At 51.7% G+C, this 17,791-nt stretch overlaps 2 protein-coding genes across 3 annotated transcripts; one reads left to right on the top strand and one right to left on the bottom strand.

Annotated features, from left to right (window-relative positions):
• Positions 1-212: 212 nt before the first annotated feature.
• Positions 213-6,858, bottom strand: SNRPD2 (small nuclear ribonucleoprotein D2 polypeptide). Its single transcript, XM_042919365.1, has 3 exons — positions 6,752-6,858; positions 5,135-5,314; positions 213-466 (listed from the first exon to the last, which is right to left on the bottom strand). Coding segments are annotated over exons 1-3 (357 nt in total). The 5' UTR covers positions 6,754-6,858; the 3' UTR covers positions 213-291.
• Positions 6,859-6,928: 70 nt separating this feature from the next.
• Positions 6,929-16,753, top strand: QPCTL (glutaminyl-peptide cyclotransferase like). 2 transcript variants are annotated; one of them, XM_042919364.1, is made up of 7 exons: positions 6,929-7,772; positions 8,267-8,410; positions 9,171-9,452; positions 11,031-11,183; positions 11,270-11,369; positions 11,871-11,987; positions 12,307-12,748. In XM_042919364.1, exons 1-7 carry the CDS (start codon positions 7,269-7,271, stop codon positions 12,447-12,449), a joined length of 1,443 nt encoding a protein of 480 aa, XP_042775298.1. In that variant the 5' UTR covers positions 6,929-7,268; the 3' UTR covers positions 12,450-12,748. The 2 variants fall into 2 exon arrangements, with proteins under 2 accessions (XP_042775298.1, XP_042775297.1); XM_042919363.1 differs by lacking the exon at positions 12,307-12,748 and adding an exon at positions 15,843-16,753 and having other exon boundaries at positions 6,932-7,772.
• Positions 16,754-17,791: the final 1,038 nt, after the last annotated feature.

Below are 17,791 nucleotides of genomic sequence, written 5' to 3'. Positions count from 1 at the left end.
GACAAGAAGCAGCTAGGAAAGATGAAGACAGAAAAACGAGCTCTCTGTATCCAACCTGTTCGTTTCACAGACGGGAAAAGTGAGGCCTGGAAGGGGCAGAGACGGGACCCTTCACCTGCTCAGAGAGGTCCCGATTCCAGCGCCCGGCCCCACGCCCAGCTGCCTCCCTCCCGAGTCTGCCTCGCTCACAAGGCTCTGGGAACAGACAGATGTCACTAAGAAAAACACAGGACTTTATTATTCCCATTACAGACGGCAGGTCTTCGCAGGATGACAGCGGGGACGAGGCCCCTACTTGCCGGCGATGAGCGGGTTCCGCAGGACCACGATGACGGAGTCCCCGCGCAGGAACATCTTGGAGATGTAGCGGTCCTTGTTGACTGGCTTGGACTTCTTCTTGCCCTTGCCGCTCTTGGGGACCTCGGTCCACATCTCCTTCACATTCTCCAGCACCATGTTGCAGTGCCTGGTGGGGGCAGGGGGTGGGGAGGCACCAGGAGTGAGGTGGGAGCCTTCCGCCCACCCTCTTCCAGCAGTGCAGCATGGGAGAAGGTGCGGGCCCGGGGCCAGGACAGCTGGGGCTCCCAGGCCACCTCTACAAGTCCTCGGGTTGAGGCCTGGGCAATGAACTTCACCCCTCCGTGCCTCAGTGTCCTCCTCCCTAAAATGGAGCCATTTGCAACACCTCCCTCGTACGGCGTCTCGATGAAATGAATCAATACAGAGGGCTCCTGGGTGGTGGCTCAGTCAGTTCAGCGCCCTCCTCTTGATTTCGGCTCATGTCATGATCCCCGGGTCAGGGGATCAAGTCCCGCATCGGGCTCTGTGCTGAACGTGGAGCCTGCTTGGGATATTCTTTCTCTCTCTCTCTCTGCCCCTCCCCTCTCTCTTTCTATAAATAATTAAAAAAAAAAAAAAATCAATACAGTATTCTTATTCTTGTCAAGACTTACGATAAGGGACTGGCCCAGGATAAAGGCAAGCAAAATGGGTCTGCCTGTGTTTCTTCTGAACTCCAAGTGCGTCTAAAGGCACCAGCAGGGGGGCGCCTGGGTGGCGCAGTCGGTTAAGCGTCCGACTTCAGCCAGGTCACGATCTCGCGGTCCATGAGTTCGAGCCCCGCGTCAGGCTCTGGGCTGATGGCTCGGAGCCTGGAGCCTGTTTCCGATTCTGTGTCTCCCTCTCTCTCTGCCCCTCCCCCGTTCATGCTCTGTCTCTCTCTGTCCCAAAAATAAATTAAAAAAAAAAGTTGAAAAAAAATAAAGGCACCAGCAGGGATGCTGCTTCTCTTTAGAGAAACAGAGGCCGCAGGGGCCTATGGTGTACATGACGCCTCCACTGTAGTCCTGCTCAGGGTGCCAGGGGTACACGGCTGAGGACGGTTTGGATTAGCTCCCTCAACAAACACTTGCCACGAACAGGGCAGTGAATGAAACAGGATATCCCCGCCCTGACGGGGCCTGCGTCCCAGTGAGGACAGAAGGATGCCAAGCGAGTAAACAAAGGAACCAGAAGTGCTCTCAGGTTATGTTAACTGCTAAGAAGAACAATTCAAGCCGGGTGAAGGGATAGAAGGATATGAGGAAATGTGACCAAGTGCTAACAAGAAAAGAAAGTCGTTAAGAAGAGTGGGGAAGCAGGGGCACCTGGGTGGCTCAGTGGGGTAAGCGGCCCACCACGGCTCGGGTCATGATCTCACGGTTCGTGAGTTCAAGCCCCACGTCGGGCTCTGTGCTGACACCTCGGGGCCCGGAGCCTGCTTCCGATTCTGTGTCTCCCTCTGTCTCTGCCGCTCCCCTGCTCATACTCTATCTCCTCTCTCTCTCTAAAATAAACATTAAAAAAAAAAAAAAAATTAAAGGGGCGCCTGGGTGGCTCAGTTGGTTGAGAGTCCGACTTCGGTTCAGGTCACGATCTCTCGGTCCATGAGTTTGAGCCCCGCGTCAGGCTCTGTGCTGACAGCTTGGAGCCTGGAGCCTGCTCTGGATTCTGTGTCTCCCTCTCTCACTGCCCCTCCCCTGCTTGCACGCACTCGCTCTCTCTCTCTCAAAAATAAATAAACGTTAATTAATTAAAAAAAAAAAAAAAAAAAAGAAGAGCAGAGAAACTCTGTGCCTCGCTATGGAGTGATATCCAGGAGGGACTGCTGAGTGAAAAAGGCCAAGTGTGCATGGAAAGTGATCTTCTGAAGGGAAGAAAGAGGGTAGGAGAAGCATATATACCACCCGCTTGGCTTGCAGAATGCAGAATCCTGGAAGACGCTCAGAGACTGGGAGCAGTAAGGTGACCTAGGTGGACTGGGGACAAGCTGGATGGAAACTTGCCACTGGAGTGCTATTACTGTTTTTGGAATGATGTGAACACATTAGCACTTGAAAAAAAAAAAAAAAAAAAAAAAAAGTAGTGTACCAATATGGAAACATTCCTGAGATACCGTTAAGTGAAAAAGCCGAGGTCTAAAACTGCGTGGTAGGCCATCGGCACGGATTTATTTTTTAAAGTTTGTTTATTTTTTTTGAAGGGGAGGGGCATGCCAGAGGGGCAGAGAGAGAGGAAGACAGAGAGAGAATCCCAAGCAGGCTCTGCATTGTCAGCGCACAGCCCGACACGGGGCTCGATCCCACGGACCGCGAGATCATGACCTGAGCCGAAATCAAGAGTCAGAGGCTTAACCGACTGAGCCACCCAGGTGCTCCAGCAGTGATTTAAAAATAAAGAAAAAGGGGCGCCTGGGTGGCGCAGTCGGTTAAGCGTCCGACTTCAGCCAGGTCACGATCTCGCGGTCCGTGAGTTCGAGCCCCGCGTCAGGCTCTGGGCTGATGGCTCGGAGCCTGGAGCCTGTTTCCGATTCTGTGTCTCCCTCTCTCTCTCTGCCCCTCCCCCGTTCATGCTCTGTCTCTCTCTGTCCCAAAAATAAATTAAAAAAAAAAAAAAAAAAAAAAGTTGAGAAAAAAAAAAAAAAAAATTAAAAAAAAAAATAAAAATAAAAAAAATAAAGAAAAAGCTAGGGGCGCCTGGGTGGCTCAGTCGGTTAAGCTTCCGACTTCGGCTCAGGTCATGATCTCACGGTCCGTGAGTTCGAGCCCCGTATCGGGCTCTGTGCTGACAGCTCGAAGCCTGGAGCCTGCTTCCGGTTCTGTGTCTCCCTCTCTCTCTGCCCCTCCCCCGTTCATGCTCTGTCTCTGTCTCAAAAATAAATAAATGTTAAAAAAAAAATTTTTTTTTTAAAATAAAGAAAGAAAAAGCACCCTCCTCTGTCTGTCTGCATGAGAACTCGTAAGGAGACCCGAGGAATTTGCCATGGAGGGCTTCCTGGGGAAGGCAGCCTTCCGATTCTTTGTCTCCCTCTCTCTCTGCTGCTCCCCTGCTCACACACTCTCTCTCTCTCAAAAATAAATAAACATTAAAAAAAAAAAAAAAAAAAAAAAAGAATGCCTTCGCTGACCTGCAGTGATGTTCTCAGACCGCGGATATGTGTGAAAAACAAGACGCAGAAGAGCACGTGGAAGATTCTATCTTAAAAACAACTAAATTCACGATAGCGACGACATGCCAATGAGACCTCAATAAAGCTGTCGGCAAACACCACGAAGGAGCCCCCGGGTGTGTGTGTGAGTCAAATGTGGCAGGATACATACTAGGGTGGGAGGCTGATCTATATCATACATAAAAAACATATATAATAAAATATATATCCTACATAGAAAACGAACCACCACCTACTGAGCGCTTATCAAGCGCCCCGGCCTCTTCTGAGCACTTTCTGAGCACTGACCCAGCAATCCTCACTGCAGCTTACCCCCGGGAGGTAAACACGAGTGTCATCTCCGGCTTCCAGAGCAGGACACTGCGCACAGTGGGATGACATTTTAGAAGTGGCAGAGCCTGTGTTCAAGGCCAGGTCCACCTGCCTCCTTGGGCTCGGCACTTCCTGGTCTCGGTCTCGGTCTCAATCTCCTGGAGAAGAAACTGAGGCTCCGAGAGGAAAAAATCAGTTGCTGTTCCCTCTGGCTGAAACTCTCAGATCCTAGCTTGTTCCTTTATTTGATTCGGGTGTTCACCGCTGCCTCTTCCTATGGGGCCTCTCACGTCACCGTCTAGGATGGCACCCCCTTCCCAGCATTCCATACTCTCACCTGGCTTTACTTTTCTCTTGACAGCTTATTCCTGTGCTTGCTGTCGGCTTCCCTACCTACAGCACAAGCTCTCTGAGTACAGGAGCTATCCCGTACTTTGCTTTAGTCACTGCTGTGTCTCTGGAGCCTAAAAAAGTCCCAAGCATGGGTACTTGATGTTAGACATTCTATGTTATAGCTGCAAACACTGATTAAGAGCTTCCTGTGTGCCAGATGCTGTCCTTCTTTTAATTTTTTTTTTAAATTTTTTTTTTTTAACGTTTTATTTATTTTTGAGACAGAGAGAGACAGAGCATGAACGGGGGAGGGGCAGAGAGAGAGGGAGACACAGAATCGGAAGCAGGCTCCAGGCTCTGAGCCATCAGCCCAGAGCCCAACGCGGGGCTCGAACTCACGGACCGCGAGATCGTGACCTGAGCTGAAGTCTCGGACGCTCAACCGACTGAGCCACCCAGGCGCCCCTCATTTTTTTTTAAATGTGTATTTATTTTCGAGAGAGAGAGAGACAGAGACAGAGCACAAGTGGGTGCGGGAAACACAGTATTAGAAGCAGGCTCCGGGCTCTGAGCCGTCAGCACAGAGCCCGACTCGGAGCTCGAACTCACAAACCGGGAGATCATGACCTGAGCCGAAGTCGGAGGCTCAACTGACTGAGCCACCCAGGTGCCCCACCAGATGCTGTACTTCTAATGACTTGATTAGATGCCGCGTGTATTAAGTCACGGAATCTTTGCAACCACCAGAATTACTGCCACGGTACGGAAGAGAGAAAGTTAGCTCCCGAAGGTGTCGCGGCTGCTAAGAGGCAGAGCTGGGACGCGAACCCAGGAAGACCGGCTCCCAAGTACATGCCCGTTAACTACTGTACTGCACACCTCGAGGTCTGAAGAGGCTTATGCCCCAGGACTCTGAAAACCTTGTGTCTGGGCTCCTCATACTGGAGCTGGGGCCGCCTCTGCAGGCCTGGACGGAACACCTTCCAAGAGCCAGGCACTCACCTATCGAAGGCCTTCACACGGCCCAGGAGCTTCTTGTTGTTGCGGCAGTTGATGAGCACTTGGGTGTTGTTCTTGACCGACTGCGTGAGCACAGAGAGCGGACCCGTGTTAAACTCTTCCTCCTCCCGCTTCTGCAGCTCCTCGGGGGTCATCTCACTCTTGGGCTTGTTGAGGAGGCTCCTGCGTGGGCAAGTACGGAAGCGGTAGGTGAGAGGGCCCAGAGCTGGAGCATGGGTGGTCACATGGCCTTGCGCTCAGCGTCTCCTCAACCTTCCCCCTAACACGCCCACCCTCCTGCTCAGCCCCTCTCGCTTGGCATCGCAGCTCAGATGCTTAATAGACATTTCCAACCTTACGCATCCTCGGTTGAGCTGCAGATCTCCCAACCGCCCCCACTTACTCTATCCAGAGCCTTCCCTGTCTCCATCCTTCTAGTTCCTTGAGCAAAAACTCTGGTATCAACTTGACTCTTCTCTCTCACATCCGCCATTCAATCTGTCGGCAAACCCTGCCATCTGCTTCTAAAATACATCCAGAGTGTCACCATTTCTAACCATGGCCTAAACCTCCACCATCTCGCTCCTCAGAGCCCTACTTGTCTCTCTGCTTCCACCCATGCGCCCGGACAGTCTGTTCTCCAGAGTAGTCCCGGATGTTGTATCAAAACCTGTTATATCATCGTACTCTTCAAAACCCTCCCATGGCTCCCATCTCTGTAAAAAGTAAAATCCAACTTTTTTTTTTTTTTACAATGTCCTGCATCTCCCCCCATACCTCTGGTTCCAACCAGGGGCCTCCTAGGTGGTCCTTTAAGGTATTAGGCAAACTTTCACCTTTGGCCTCTGCATTTGTTTTCCCTCAGCCTGGATACCTCCCCAGGTTATCTCTGTGGTTCTGTCTTCAGGTCTTTGCTCAAGTGTTGCCCTCTCAATGTGTCCTTCTGCACTTATTATTAAGTTAATCTCTCTCAAAACTGGCATTCCCCATTCTTTTTACCCTGCTCTATTGTTTCTTTACTCACAGCTCTGGTCACCTAACATGCCATATGCTTTACATGTTTATTATCAGTGTATGTATTGCCTGCCTCTGCCCACCCCATAAGCCGCAGCAGGTTTTCCCCCCTTGCGGGGTGGGGAGTGCTACTCACTGATATATCTATCCCACGTGTCTAAAGCAGTGTCTGATACATGAGCACTCAAGAATTGAAGAATGAATAAATAAACAAGCGAAATCATTACGGCGACTCGTTAGTCGAAAAAGTCGCGAAATAGGTGAAAAGCCAACCGTTTCCAGCTCTAGTTGTCCGGCTGAGTCCCATGCCTCAAACCGTTATTTCTAAAACTCCGCATTCCCCTTTCGCAGGCTCTTCCCCTCAAAATCCATTTCAATAAGATTAATTCTCTGGGAAAGCTCCTAGCCTATTATCTGACAAAGCTGCCTTCTCTCCCGAACTTAGGATCCATCAAGGGCCCCACGCCCGCCCTCAATCTCATCGGTGGAAAAGTGCGTACTTTACCCCTAAAATCTGCCTCCGTCCCGCCTCTGCCCATCACTGATAAGCGGCCACATTTACGCCCTCAACCCCACTCCCGCCGCCAAAGCCTAGCCCGGCCTCACATGGTGGTAGCGGCTGGGCTCTCAGGTCAGCGCCGTCTCGTCCGCGTTGCTCCCGCCTCTGAAACTAGAGCTACAGAAGGGACTTCCGTTTCCCTTGGTCCACTTCCGTTGGCGCCTGCGCAATCCCAACCGGGGGGGGCGTGGCCTGTTGCCATAGCGATCCGCGCCAGGCCTGCGCGGAGGTGGAGTAGAAGCCTCGCGTAGTGGTTCCAGGTCTTTTAGGACCGTACGGGGCAGATATTCACGAGAATGGAGAGAAAAAACGGGTCCGACTCAAATCACTTAGCTGTAGAGTGGCACAGGCTGAAGGAGGGAAAGGACACGCTATTCCAAATGCCCGCCGGCCTTGCCTCCGGGGGCGCGGCCTCCACGAAGCCAATCGGCTCCTCGCCTCAGGGATGGACACCGCCCCTTTTCCATTAGGGAAGGTCCTTTTCGGGTCTATTGAGCTTTCCGACTCCGAGTAACCAATCCTTTGCCTTCATACACGAGGGGCGTGGACCTGCGCCTAGGTCGAATGTTTTCCATGATCAAACATTTCTCATTGGTTTCCCTTCTTCCGCTGAGGTGGAGCCTATGCCTTCCGCGCTCCCTTTTGGGTTGTGCAACCCTCAGGGGACCAACCCCCAAAGCCCTAGGGAGACAGGAAGGCGTGCTCTCAGAACGAGAGTCCGCATTGGCTTCACCCGTAGAGAAAGGGTGGGATGGTGTAGTCGCTCTTCTTGTTCATTGGTCCGGTGATTCCATGGGGTGGGATTTGGCTGGGCCTAAACTATCCGCGGTCCCGGACCGGTTTCAGGGCGAAGCTGCCATGCCTTCCGGGGGCCGCGGGCGGCCCCGGCTACGGCTGGGGGAACGTGGCCTCTTGGAGCCACCCTCACCGCCCAAGCGCCGCCTGCTACCGCGGGCGCACTTCTTGCCTCTGCTTCTGCTGTCCCTGGCCGTGGCCTCGGCGTTCTACACCATCTGGAGCGGCTGGCACCGCCAGACTGAGGAGCTGCCGCGGGGCCGGGAGCTGCGGGTGAGGCTGGGCAGGGACACGGGTACCCCTTAACCCCGCCTGCGCTTCCCTGAGGTCTCAAGGTGGACGTGTCTGTATCGTACGGCGGTAGCCGCAGGTGCTGCGGTCTCCGTCAATAGAGCGCATGCCCGTTGCTATCGGGCTTGTTCTGTAATAGGTGGTTCTCCCTCAGAGGAAGAGTCTGGAAGTAGTAAGACTGGGAGTTCTGGGTTCCAATCCGAAAGTCAGCCATTTGGAAGAGTCCTTTCCCCTCTCTCGGCCTCGATTTCCCAATCAGGATTGGGGTGGGCAACCTGATGGATTTAGAGGGACCGGATGATTTTAGAGGGACCTTTTCTGAGTCTATCTAGGATTTATCCTGGAAACCTCCGATGCTGGAGGCCCGAATTAGGAAGAACCGGGGTTCTTAGGGGAGGTGGCCTCCGGGGTAGGGTCGGTATGGGGGTTGTTCTCATGCTCTGCACTTCTCTTCCCTATCTTACCCCCCTCCCAAGGGCCGGTTGATCGGAAGCCTCCCTGAAGCCCGGCTGCGGAGGGTGGTGGGGCAACTGGACCCACACCGTCTCTGGAACACTTACCTGCGCCCCCTGCTGGTTGTGCGGACCCCGGGCAGCCCCGGCAATCTCCAAGTCAGAAAGGTAAGGGGCCCCACCTCCAAGCCCTGACCTGGCAGCCTGCCAGGGAATAAGAACTAGGCATTCTGCCCAAGATCCCTCGAGCAACTGAGACGCAGAGCTGGGGCTCTGACTGGGGATAATCTGAATCTAGAGTCCCACTTTAGTAACCACTAGGCTGTACTGCCTTCTGTACTGCTCCCCAAAGCTTACTATGTGCTAGACAACTGTTTCATGAGGTGCGTAACAATGTGATCCTCACTATGCAAATGGGGAAACTGAGGCCCAGAGCAGTTAAGCATTTTGCCCAGCTAATAAATGATATACCAAGTTTCAGGTTGGCTCCAGAGCTGGCACAACAACATCTTTGTATTGTCTCCCTTTGGGGCATCCAGAGTCGTTTGAATCCCTACTCCTCGAGTTCATATCCGACCTCAGCCACTTGGAGTGTGACCTTGGACTGGTTTCTTAACCTCTCTGTGCCTTAGTTTCCTCATCTATGAAATGGAGCGAGCCATCGACAGTCCTATCCCCATAAGGCTCCTAGACTCAGGCGTGGCACGCAGTGAGTGCTATTGAAGAGTGAGCTGGGATTAGTCTTGAAGAGGCAGGGTCACTACACACACTCAGTAGGGACTCAGCAAAAGTGTGTCAAGGGAATGACTTAAACAGAAGTGGGGATCCTGAGTCAGCCCAAGCGCTCTGCATGGCTCAGGTCACATGGCCCTTCTCCCGACCTCGTCCCCAGTCCCCACCCACCCTCCCACCTCTCTCCTGCCACTAGTTCCTGGAGACTACCCTACGGACCCTGACGGCAGGCTGGCATGTGGAACTGGACCCCTTCACGGCCTCGACACCCCTGGGGCCACTGGACTTTGGCAACGTGGTGGCCACGCTGGACCCAGGGGCTGCCCGTCACCTCACCCTTGCCTGCCATTACGACTCCAAGCTCTTCCCATCTGGGTCGGCTCCCTTTGTGGGGGCCACGGATTCGGCCGTGCCTTGCGCCCTGCTGCTGGAGCTGGCCCAGGCCCTGGACAGGGAGTTGAGTAGAGCCAAGGAGCAGGTGAGGAGTGGGGGGCCCGGGCTGCCTCTACCCTGGTCCAAGCCACCAGCCTCCCCTGCCTGGACGTGTCTTCCTGCTTCCACTCCACACACATAGCCACGGGGATCTTTTCACCCCCTGAATGTCAGATCCTGTCCCTCCTCTGCCCGAAACCCTCCCCAGGGCTCCCACCTCATTGCAAGCCTGAGCCAGAGTCCTTACAGAGGCCCATGAGGTGTGCCCTGTTACCTCTCCATTCCCATCTCTCACCCCTGTCCCTCCTCACTGTGCTCTAGCCACCTACCTCCTCCCTGTTCCTCAGATTCTAGAGAGTTCCCAGAGTCCCTCCCATCTGAGGGCGTTTGCACTTGCTCTTTGCTCTGCCTAGAATGTGCTTTTCACAGACACCTTCCCGGCTGGCTCCTGCCTTTCCTCCAAGGGTCCTCCAGTGTCACCCCCTCTGAGATGGTTTCCCAACCACCCTGAAAGAGCCCCCCGTCACCATCCCAGGCTTTATGGCGCTTTGTCTGTCTGTCTCCCCAACTAGAATAAGCTCCATACAGGCAGGGATTTGGCTGCCTTGGTTTTCTGCTGTATTCCCTGAGCCCAGATGATTACCCGGCATAAATTAGGATGTCAGTGGAAATGTGTGGGATGAATAAATGAATGAAACCACAAATCTCCTCATGCTCCTCCCCTGCTCAGACCCCTTCCTTGGCTCAACCCCTTGTAACAAGGCCCAAGAGCCTTGTAACAAGGCCCTTGCTAATCCCCCCGGGCCTTTCCACCAAGCTCTCTGGCTCTGGCCCCAGCCCTCATCCATGTTGCTTCCTTGCCTGGGGACACTCTTCCCTCTGCTCCATTCTGCCAGGCCACCTCCCACTCATCTCGGTGCAAATGTCTCTTCCCAGGAGACCCGACGTGCTTCCCAGGCTAGTTTATCCCTGACTCCCTTCCTATGCTCTTTTAGAACCCTATAGTTCTTCTTCTTTTTTTAATGTTTATTTATTTTTGAGAGAGAGATAGAGTGTGAGCAGGGGAAGGGCAAGAGAGAGGGAGACACAGAATCCGAAGCAGGCTCCAGGCTCCGAGCTGTCAGTGCAGAGCCTGACGCGGGGCTCGAACCCACGAACCGTGAGATCATGACCTGAGCCGAAGTCCGACCGGGCCACCCAGGTGCCCCGAGAACCCTGTAATTCTTGGAAGCATTTGTCCCAAGTGTATTTCACTGTTTGTACACTTACTCGTGTGTGGGTCTCTTTTGCTAAATGAGCCTAAGAAATAACACTAACAATCAGAGCTGACCCTTTTTAGTTACTATATGCCAGACACTACGCCAGGACCCGAATTTGAATCCTACTGTGTGATGAGACTTGTTATTAACCCCATTTTGACATCTGATGCTGTGAGAAGTCACTTACCCATAACTGCTCAGCTATGAAGTGGCCGAGCCAGGATTTGAACCCAGGCAGTCTGGCTCAGAGTCTGTACTTCCGGCTACCACCTTCTATGAGGGAGGAGACCTAGTTTTCCCTGCTCAGCTGTGCAAGAGGGCAGGAAATGTGGATGGGTCCGGGCCCTGACCACCAGCTCCCACAGGAAGCCCCGGTGACTCTGCAGCTGCTCTTTTTGGATGGCGAGGAGGCACTGAAGGAGTGGGGACCCAAGGACTCCCTTTATGGCTCCCGGCACCTGGCCCAGCTCATGGAGTCTGCACCCCACAGCCCAGGCCCCACCAGGATCCAGGCTATCGTAAGACCAGGGCCCCACTGGGTTCCGGCGAGGGAGGGAGAGGGCCGTGCAAGGTTGGCCACATTCCACCTGGCCTCTCTCTCTAGGAGCTCTTCATGCTTCTTGATCTCCTGGGCGCCCCCAATCCAAACTTCTACAGTCACTTTCCTCACACGGCCCGCTGGTTCCATCGGCTGAGGAGCATAGGTAAGGATGTTGGCCGAGGCAGGCGCCAGCCTGGGATGTGGGAGGGACGGCCAGCCGAGTCAGGCACCTGTCTCTAAGGGGTCATCCAGCCTGCCCTCTACCTCCCTAGCCTCTAAGGCACTAGGGCAGAAACACACAAAGATCCCACAGCAATCAAGTGCAGTGACTACAAACAGGGGCTCTGGGGCCAAATAGCCCCAGGTTTGAATTCTGGTTCTGCCTCTTACAGGCTGTGTGAACCTGGGCAAGTGGCTTCATCTCTCTGAGCCTCAATTTCCTATCTGTAAAATGGGCACAAAACTGACAATAGGAGGGGTACCTATCTCTGAGGCTCAGAGGGAATAAATAGACCGGGTACACAGTGAGCCTTCAGGAAGGGGTAACTACATTCTTGTCGGGATGATCAGTGCTTTGCCCAGGCCTCCTGCCCTGCTCTGACTTGTGAGCAGAACCTCTGACCCTGAGGGGCTGGCTCTTACTCTCTAACGCCACCACCTCCAGAGAAGCGTCTGCACCGCTTGAACCTGCTGCAGTCCCATCCCCAGGAGGTGATGTACTTCCAGCCCGGGGAGCCCCCTGGCTCTGTGGAAGATGACCACATCCCCTTCCTCCGCAGAGGTAGGTGCTGGAGGGAGGAGGGAGGGTTGGGGAGGGGCGGGGGTCCAAGGAAAGCACACATGGGGCCTGGCCCTGGCCCACTCCCAGGGCTGGGGACTGGTGGCAAGTTGTTTAACATCTTCGTGCCTCGACTTTCTCATCTGTGAAATGGGGTCACTAGCAACCCCTGTCTCAGAGCCGTGGAGGGAACCGACTGAGCTAATCCATGTAAAGACGCTGCTTACATGGTGATGGCACATAATAAGCGTTCAAGAAAATGTTAGCTACTCTTGTTGGTGCCTCAGTGATTGTGGATTCCAGCCCAAGCCTGTCTTTCCAGGCCCTGGCAGCCCAGCAGAATCACCCAAGGAACTTCGAGAAATGGCCAGCTGCATTCATTTCTGGCCTACTGAACCACAGTCTTGGGTCTCTGAATTATTTCTGCAAGACTCCCAGATGATCCTGAGGCACAGCCAGGGCTGAAGACATCTGCTAGAGGGCTTCAGAACCTAGGTTTTTAGAACTGGACAGGCTTGGGTTCTGCCGCTTACCATGGGTTGACTTGAGGCAGATTACCCAGGCTCTCTGAGCCTCTTGCCTATGTTTCTTCTAGAAAACGAAGAGACAGATACATACAAACACACCTGTATGTGTATATTCATACTCACAGGGTAGGGAGGATTGAACAAGAGTAGGTATATAAAATGCCTTCGTATGCAGTGCTTGGCATATAGTGAGTATTAACAACGGCTTTTTAAATTTTTGCTCTATAATTTACTCATTGAACAAATATGCATTCCTTACAGTGCCTTTTTTTTTCTTTTTTTTTAAATTTTTTTTTTTAACGTTTATTTATTTTTGAGACAGAGACAGACAGAGCATGAACGGGGGAGGGTCAGAGAGAGGGAGACACAGAATCCGAAACAGGCTCCAGGCTCTGAGCTGTCAGCACAGAGCCTGACGCGGGGCTTGAACTCATGGACCGCGAGATCATGACCTGAGCCGAAGTCAGCCGCTTAACCGACTGAGCCACCCAGGCGCCCCTACAGTGCCTTTTTTTAAAATCTTTTTTTTTTTTTTTTTCTGATTCTAGGGCACCTTTTATTTATTTATTTTTTTCATTTTTATTTATCTTATTTATTTATTTTTTAAATTTACATTCGAGTTGGTTATCATATAGTGCAACAATGATTTCAGGAGTAGATTCCTTAATGCCCCTTCCCCATTTAGCCCATCCTGCCTCCCACACCTCTCTAGTAACCCTCTGTTTGTTGTCCATATTTAAGAGTCTCTTATGTTTTGTCCCCTTTCCTGTTTTTAGATTATTTTTGTTTCCCTTCCCTTATGTTCATCTGTTTTATATCTTGAAGTCCTCATATGAGTGAAGTCATATGATATTTGTCTTTCTCTGACTAATTTTGCTTAGCAGGATACCCTCCAGTTCCATCCACGTAGTTGCAAATGGCAAGATTTCATTCTTTTTGATTGCCGAGTAATACTCCATTGTATCTATATACCACATCTTCTTTATCCATTCATCCGTCGATGGACATTTGGGCTCTTTCCATACTTTGGCTATTGTGGATAGTGCTGCTATAGACATTGGCGTGCATGTGTCCCTTCGAAACAGCATACCTGTATGTATCCCTTGGATAAATGCCTAGTAGTGCAATTGCTGGGTCGTAGGGTAGTTCTATTTTTAGTTTTTTGAGGAACCTCCATACTGTTTTCCAGAGTGCCTGCACCAGTTTGCCTTCCCACCAACAATCCAAAAGAGATCCTCTTTCTCTGCATCTTTGCCAACATCCGTTGTTGCCTGAGTTGTTAGTGTTAGCCATTGTGACAGGTGCGAGGTGGTATCTCATTGAGGTTTTAACTTGTCTTTCCCTGACGATGAGTGATATTGAGCATTTTTTCATGTGTCGGTTGGCCATCTGGATGTCTTCCTTGGAGAAGTGTCTATTCATGTCTTTTGCCCATTTCTTCACTGGATTATTTGGTTTTTGGGTGTTGAGTTTGATGAGTTCTTTATCTGACATGCCATTTGCAAATATCTTCTCCCATTCCGTCAGTTGCCTTTTAGTTTTGCTGATTGTTTCCTTCGCTGTGCAGAAGCTTTTTATTTTGATGAGGTCCCAATAGTTCATTTTTGCTTTCGTTTCCCTTGCCTCCAGAGACGTGTTGAATAAGAAGTTGCTGCGGCCAAGGTCAAGGAGGGTTTTGCCTGCTTTCTCCTCAAGGATTTTGATGGCTTCCTGTCTTACATTTAGGTCTTTCATCCATTTTGAGCTTATTTTTGTGTCTGGTGTAAGAAAGTGGTCCAGGTTCATTCTTCTGCATGTCGCTGTCCAGTTTTCCCAGCACCATTGCTAAAGAGACTGTCTTTATTCCATTGGATATTCTTTCCTGCTTTGTCAAAGATTAGTTGGCCATACATTTGTGGGTCCATTTCTGGGTTCTCTACTCTGTTCCATTGATCTGAGTGTCTGTTTTTGTGCTAGTATTATACTGTTTTGATGATTCCAGCTTTGTAATACAGCTTGAAGTCCGTTTTAATGATTTTTTTTTTAAGTTTACTTATTTACTTTTGGAGAGAGAGAGAGCATGAGCATGGGAGGGGCAGAGAGAGAGGGAGAGAGAGAATCCGCACTGTTAGCACAGAGCCTGATGCGGGGCTCAAACTCACAAACCTGAGCCAAAACCAAGAGTCAGACCCTTAACCGACTGAGCCATGCAGGTGCCCCTCCAGAGCCTTCTTTATTGATTCATTCAGTGACTATTTCCCACTGCAGTACTGGGCCAGGTGTCAGGGATACAGTGATGGACAATAATCGGCCTGGGTCCTGTCTAGTGTGGGGGGGGGGGACAGATATTGACAAACACAGAGGATATTGGATATTGACAGATATGGACAAACACAGAAGAAAGTGCTTTGAGGACAGGAACTCATCGCAGTGCAGGGATTAGGAAAACAGACTTAGGAGACAGGTGTCCTGGGTTCCAGTTACTGCTGTGCAGGTTTACTAGAGGCGGGAGCTTAGGCGAATCACTGTGCCTGCCTCTGTGCCTGGGTGTCCTCGTCTATGAAATAGGGGTAAATATAGGATTACTCTAAAGGATTATTGCAGGGATAAAATGGTGTGTGGGGCTGTGTATGGCCTCAGTGTAGGGCCTCGAATAGAACATGTGTGATAAAAGTACAAGCTAAGGGCACCTGACTAGCTCAGTAGATAGAGCATCTGACTCTTGATCTTGGGGTTGTGAGTTGGAGCCCCACACTGGGTGTTAGAGATTGCCTTAAACTTTTTTTTTTAATATGTATTTATTTTTGAGAGAGAGACAGAGACAAAACGTGAGCGAGGGAGGGGCAGAGAAAGAGAGAGACACAGAATCCAAAGCAGGCTCCAGGCTCTGAGCCATCAGCACAGAGCCCGATGTGGGCCTCAAACCCACGAACCTCAAGATTGTGACCCGAGCCGAAGTCAGATGCTTAACCGACTGAGCCACCCACGCGTGCCTAGAGATTGCTTTAAACAAAAATTTTTTTTAAAAGGTACGAGCTATAAATAAAGAACAGAAAAACAGCCTAATAGTCTACCTGGTAAGGAAACTCAAAGGCCTCTTTCCCTTCGTCTGGTCTTTGCATAATCCATTAACTATTCAGTTTCTCTAACGTGTGTCTGAGAACAATAGATACACCAGATGTGTTTTTTCAAACGAACACGTTGCCCTCACGTGCATAAAATCGTCATTCAGAGTTCTTCAAGGGCCAGGACTCAGTATCTTCTGGGTGGGGGTGAGACAACTTTGCCCGGGCCTGGGTCTGGGCTCCTGGGTCGGCCGTCGGCCTGACCAAGCCTCCCCTCTCTCCTACAGGGGTCCCAGTACTCCACCTCATCTCCATGCCCTTCCCCTCTGTCTGGCACACGCCTGGCGACTCGGAGGCCAACCTGCACCCCCCCACGGTGCACAACCTGAGCCGCATCCTCGCCGTGTTCCTGGCTGAGTATCTGGGGCTCTAGCCCCCCTTGGCGGACTCTGAAGGAGAAGTGTCCAGCTGGGACGTCCCAAGGGCACCCGGAGCCAACAGAGCTCAAGCCAGGCTGCCTGATCCTTTCTTCAGCTCTATTTATGCCATGACCGGAAGATCCTCTTTCCTTTGATGGTCTCAAGCTGTCACTCTTCAAAGACACGGAAGAGACAAGGCCACCGTGGGGGCGAGAGCCAAAGGCATGAGAGCTCGGACCCTGTCCTGAAGCACTTGGTTTGAAGGTTCACAGGCACCAAATGCTGTTTGGTTGGAGTCAGCAGACCTTGGCCAGGCATCTGGACCAGCAGCATCGCCCCACCAAATGAATCCTCCGTGGCTTATGTTCTTACGATGTCAGTGGATTGCCATGGGGGGTCCACAGGGGACGTGCTTGTAAACAGGAACAGAGGAGACGGAAGCCGATATTTGGGGACTCGAGTCTGCCAGACCCAAGGGCAATAAACCAGTGTTTCTGGGGAACATATTCGGCAGAATTAGCATGACTAGGTGTTGCATGAGAAAGGGGGATCAGAGACGCGGGATGAGACATTAAAGGAGTTTCTTCATTGCACAATGTGACATTTCCAAGAGTAAGACAGAATGCAGTGTTGTTTCCCCCAAACTATTTCAGCGTGGAGCCCCTTTATTGCAAGCCTCGTGGAACTAGGGTACCTCAGAAGTCACATTGGGAAACACTCGGTTTTGACAAGTTTGAGTGTGTCCGTGGAGGGAATAAGACGGACCTTGATTCACTGCCCACCAGGTCTACCAAACCATCCTTTGTCTTTCTGTTGTGGGTGCGGGAGTGTGAGAAGGTGGGGGTCACTGCAACTCCAGTTGAGGACGTATTTCCCAACCCTACCTAATATTCAGGCTCAAGTGGAGCGCTTATTCAAAAATTCAGAATCCCAGGTTCCCCCCGTTCCCCCCCGCCCCACAACCACCACCCAAACTTGCTGAATCAGAACTCCAGAGAGGGGCTGGGACTTTGCATTGAGCACCCGAGGAAGCCTTCCCATCCCCCATAAAGCTGGGGGAGACACGCTGTCCTTAAGGTGCGTTCCCGACAGCTTAGCAAACCTACTCAAAAGAAAACCATAACATGGAGGGTGCCTAGAAAGGGAGTCCTGTGCCGGGCTCTGTGCCTGCTGGTTTTGTGACTTTGATGGAGTCCCGGCAGGCAGTTACGTAGTGAAGGTGAGCCCTGGCCTTCCGAGCCAGCTCGGGGCTGGAGAAGACTCCAGAAAACTCACAGGCTGAAACCCAGGATATCAAATGAGAGAGGAGAAATAGGTCCTCGTTCGTGGTTTTCCATACTAGCTGACCTTCGTCTGGCACCTGCTGTGTGCCAGGCGCCGTGAGCACTTTACACAGATTGGCTCATGGAGTCACCGCCCAAGTCCTGAGGTAGGTACAATTTCGGTTCTCATTTTGCAAAGGAAGTGGCTAGGGCCGAGAATGATACCCCATTGTTTACAGAGCCCACGTTCTCACCCACAACTGCACTCTTAACCCCATGTCTCATCTCCCAGAAATCACCTGTGCTGGCCCAACAGATGGTTGACAAAAAGTAGCTCCTCCTGCCGCATAATTAACTGCAAGTTAGAGCGGGGTTGGAGGGACACTGGTGGCCTCTTACAGGTGGACATGGCACTAGTCGAGTTTAGAAATGGAAGTTCTGTGTCTTCTATCAACAGCCAGGGTGGCCTGGATCCAAGCCACAGGCACGGCTCCTGTTTGTTCATTTCTTGTGTGTTACCCACAGTGCCAAGCACTCGAGAGGGTTTCATCTCCC

Source organism: Panthera leo, chromosome E2 (assembly GCF_018350215.1).
Source record: "Panthera leo isolate Ple1 chromosome E2, P.leo_Ple1_pat1.1, whole genome shotgun sequence".
In the NCBI taxonomy this organism is placed as follows: domain Eukaryota; kingdom Metazoa; phylum Chordata; class Mammalia; order Carnivora; family Felidae; genus Panthera; species Panthera leo.
Note: the sequence above shows the minus strand (reverse complement) of the source record. Positions and strands in the feature narration are given on the sequence as shown.

What these genes read in the sequence shown, in the direction of transcription:
- QPCTL (XM_042919363.1), top strand. Translation starts at nt 7,269, where the DNA reads ATGTTTTCCATGATCAAACATTTCTCATTGGTTTCCCTTCTTCCGCTG. An exon ending in CGCGGGGCCGGGAGCTGCGG is followed by an intron (nt 7,773 to 8,266) that starts GTGAGGCTGGGC and finishes CCCCCTCCCAAG; the next exon opens with GGCCGGTTGATCGGAAGCCT. An exon ending in CCACCAGGATCCAGGCTATC is followed by an intron (nt 11,184 to 11,269) that starts GTAAGACCAGGG and finishes CTCTCTCTCTAG; the next exon opens with GAGCTCTTCATGCTTCTTGA.
- SNRPD2 (XM_042919365.1), bottom strand. An exon ending in CGTGTGAAGGCCTTCGATAG is followed by an intron (nt 467 to 5,134) that starts GTGAGTGCCTGG and finishes TGCCCCCACCAG; the next exon opens with GCACTGCAACATGGTGCTGG.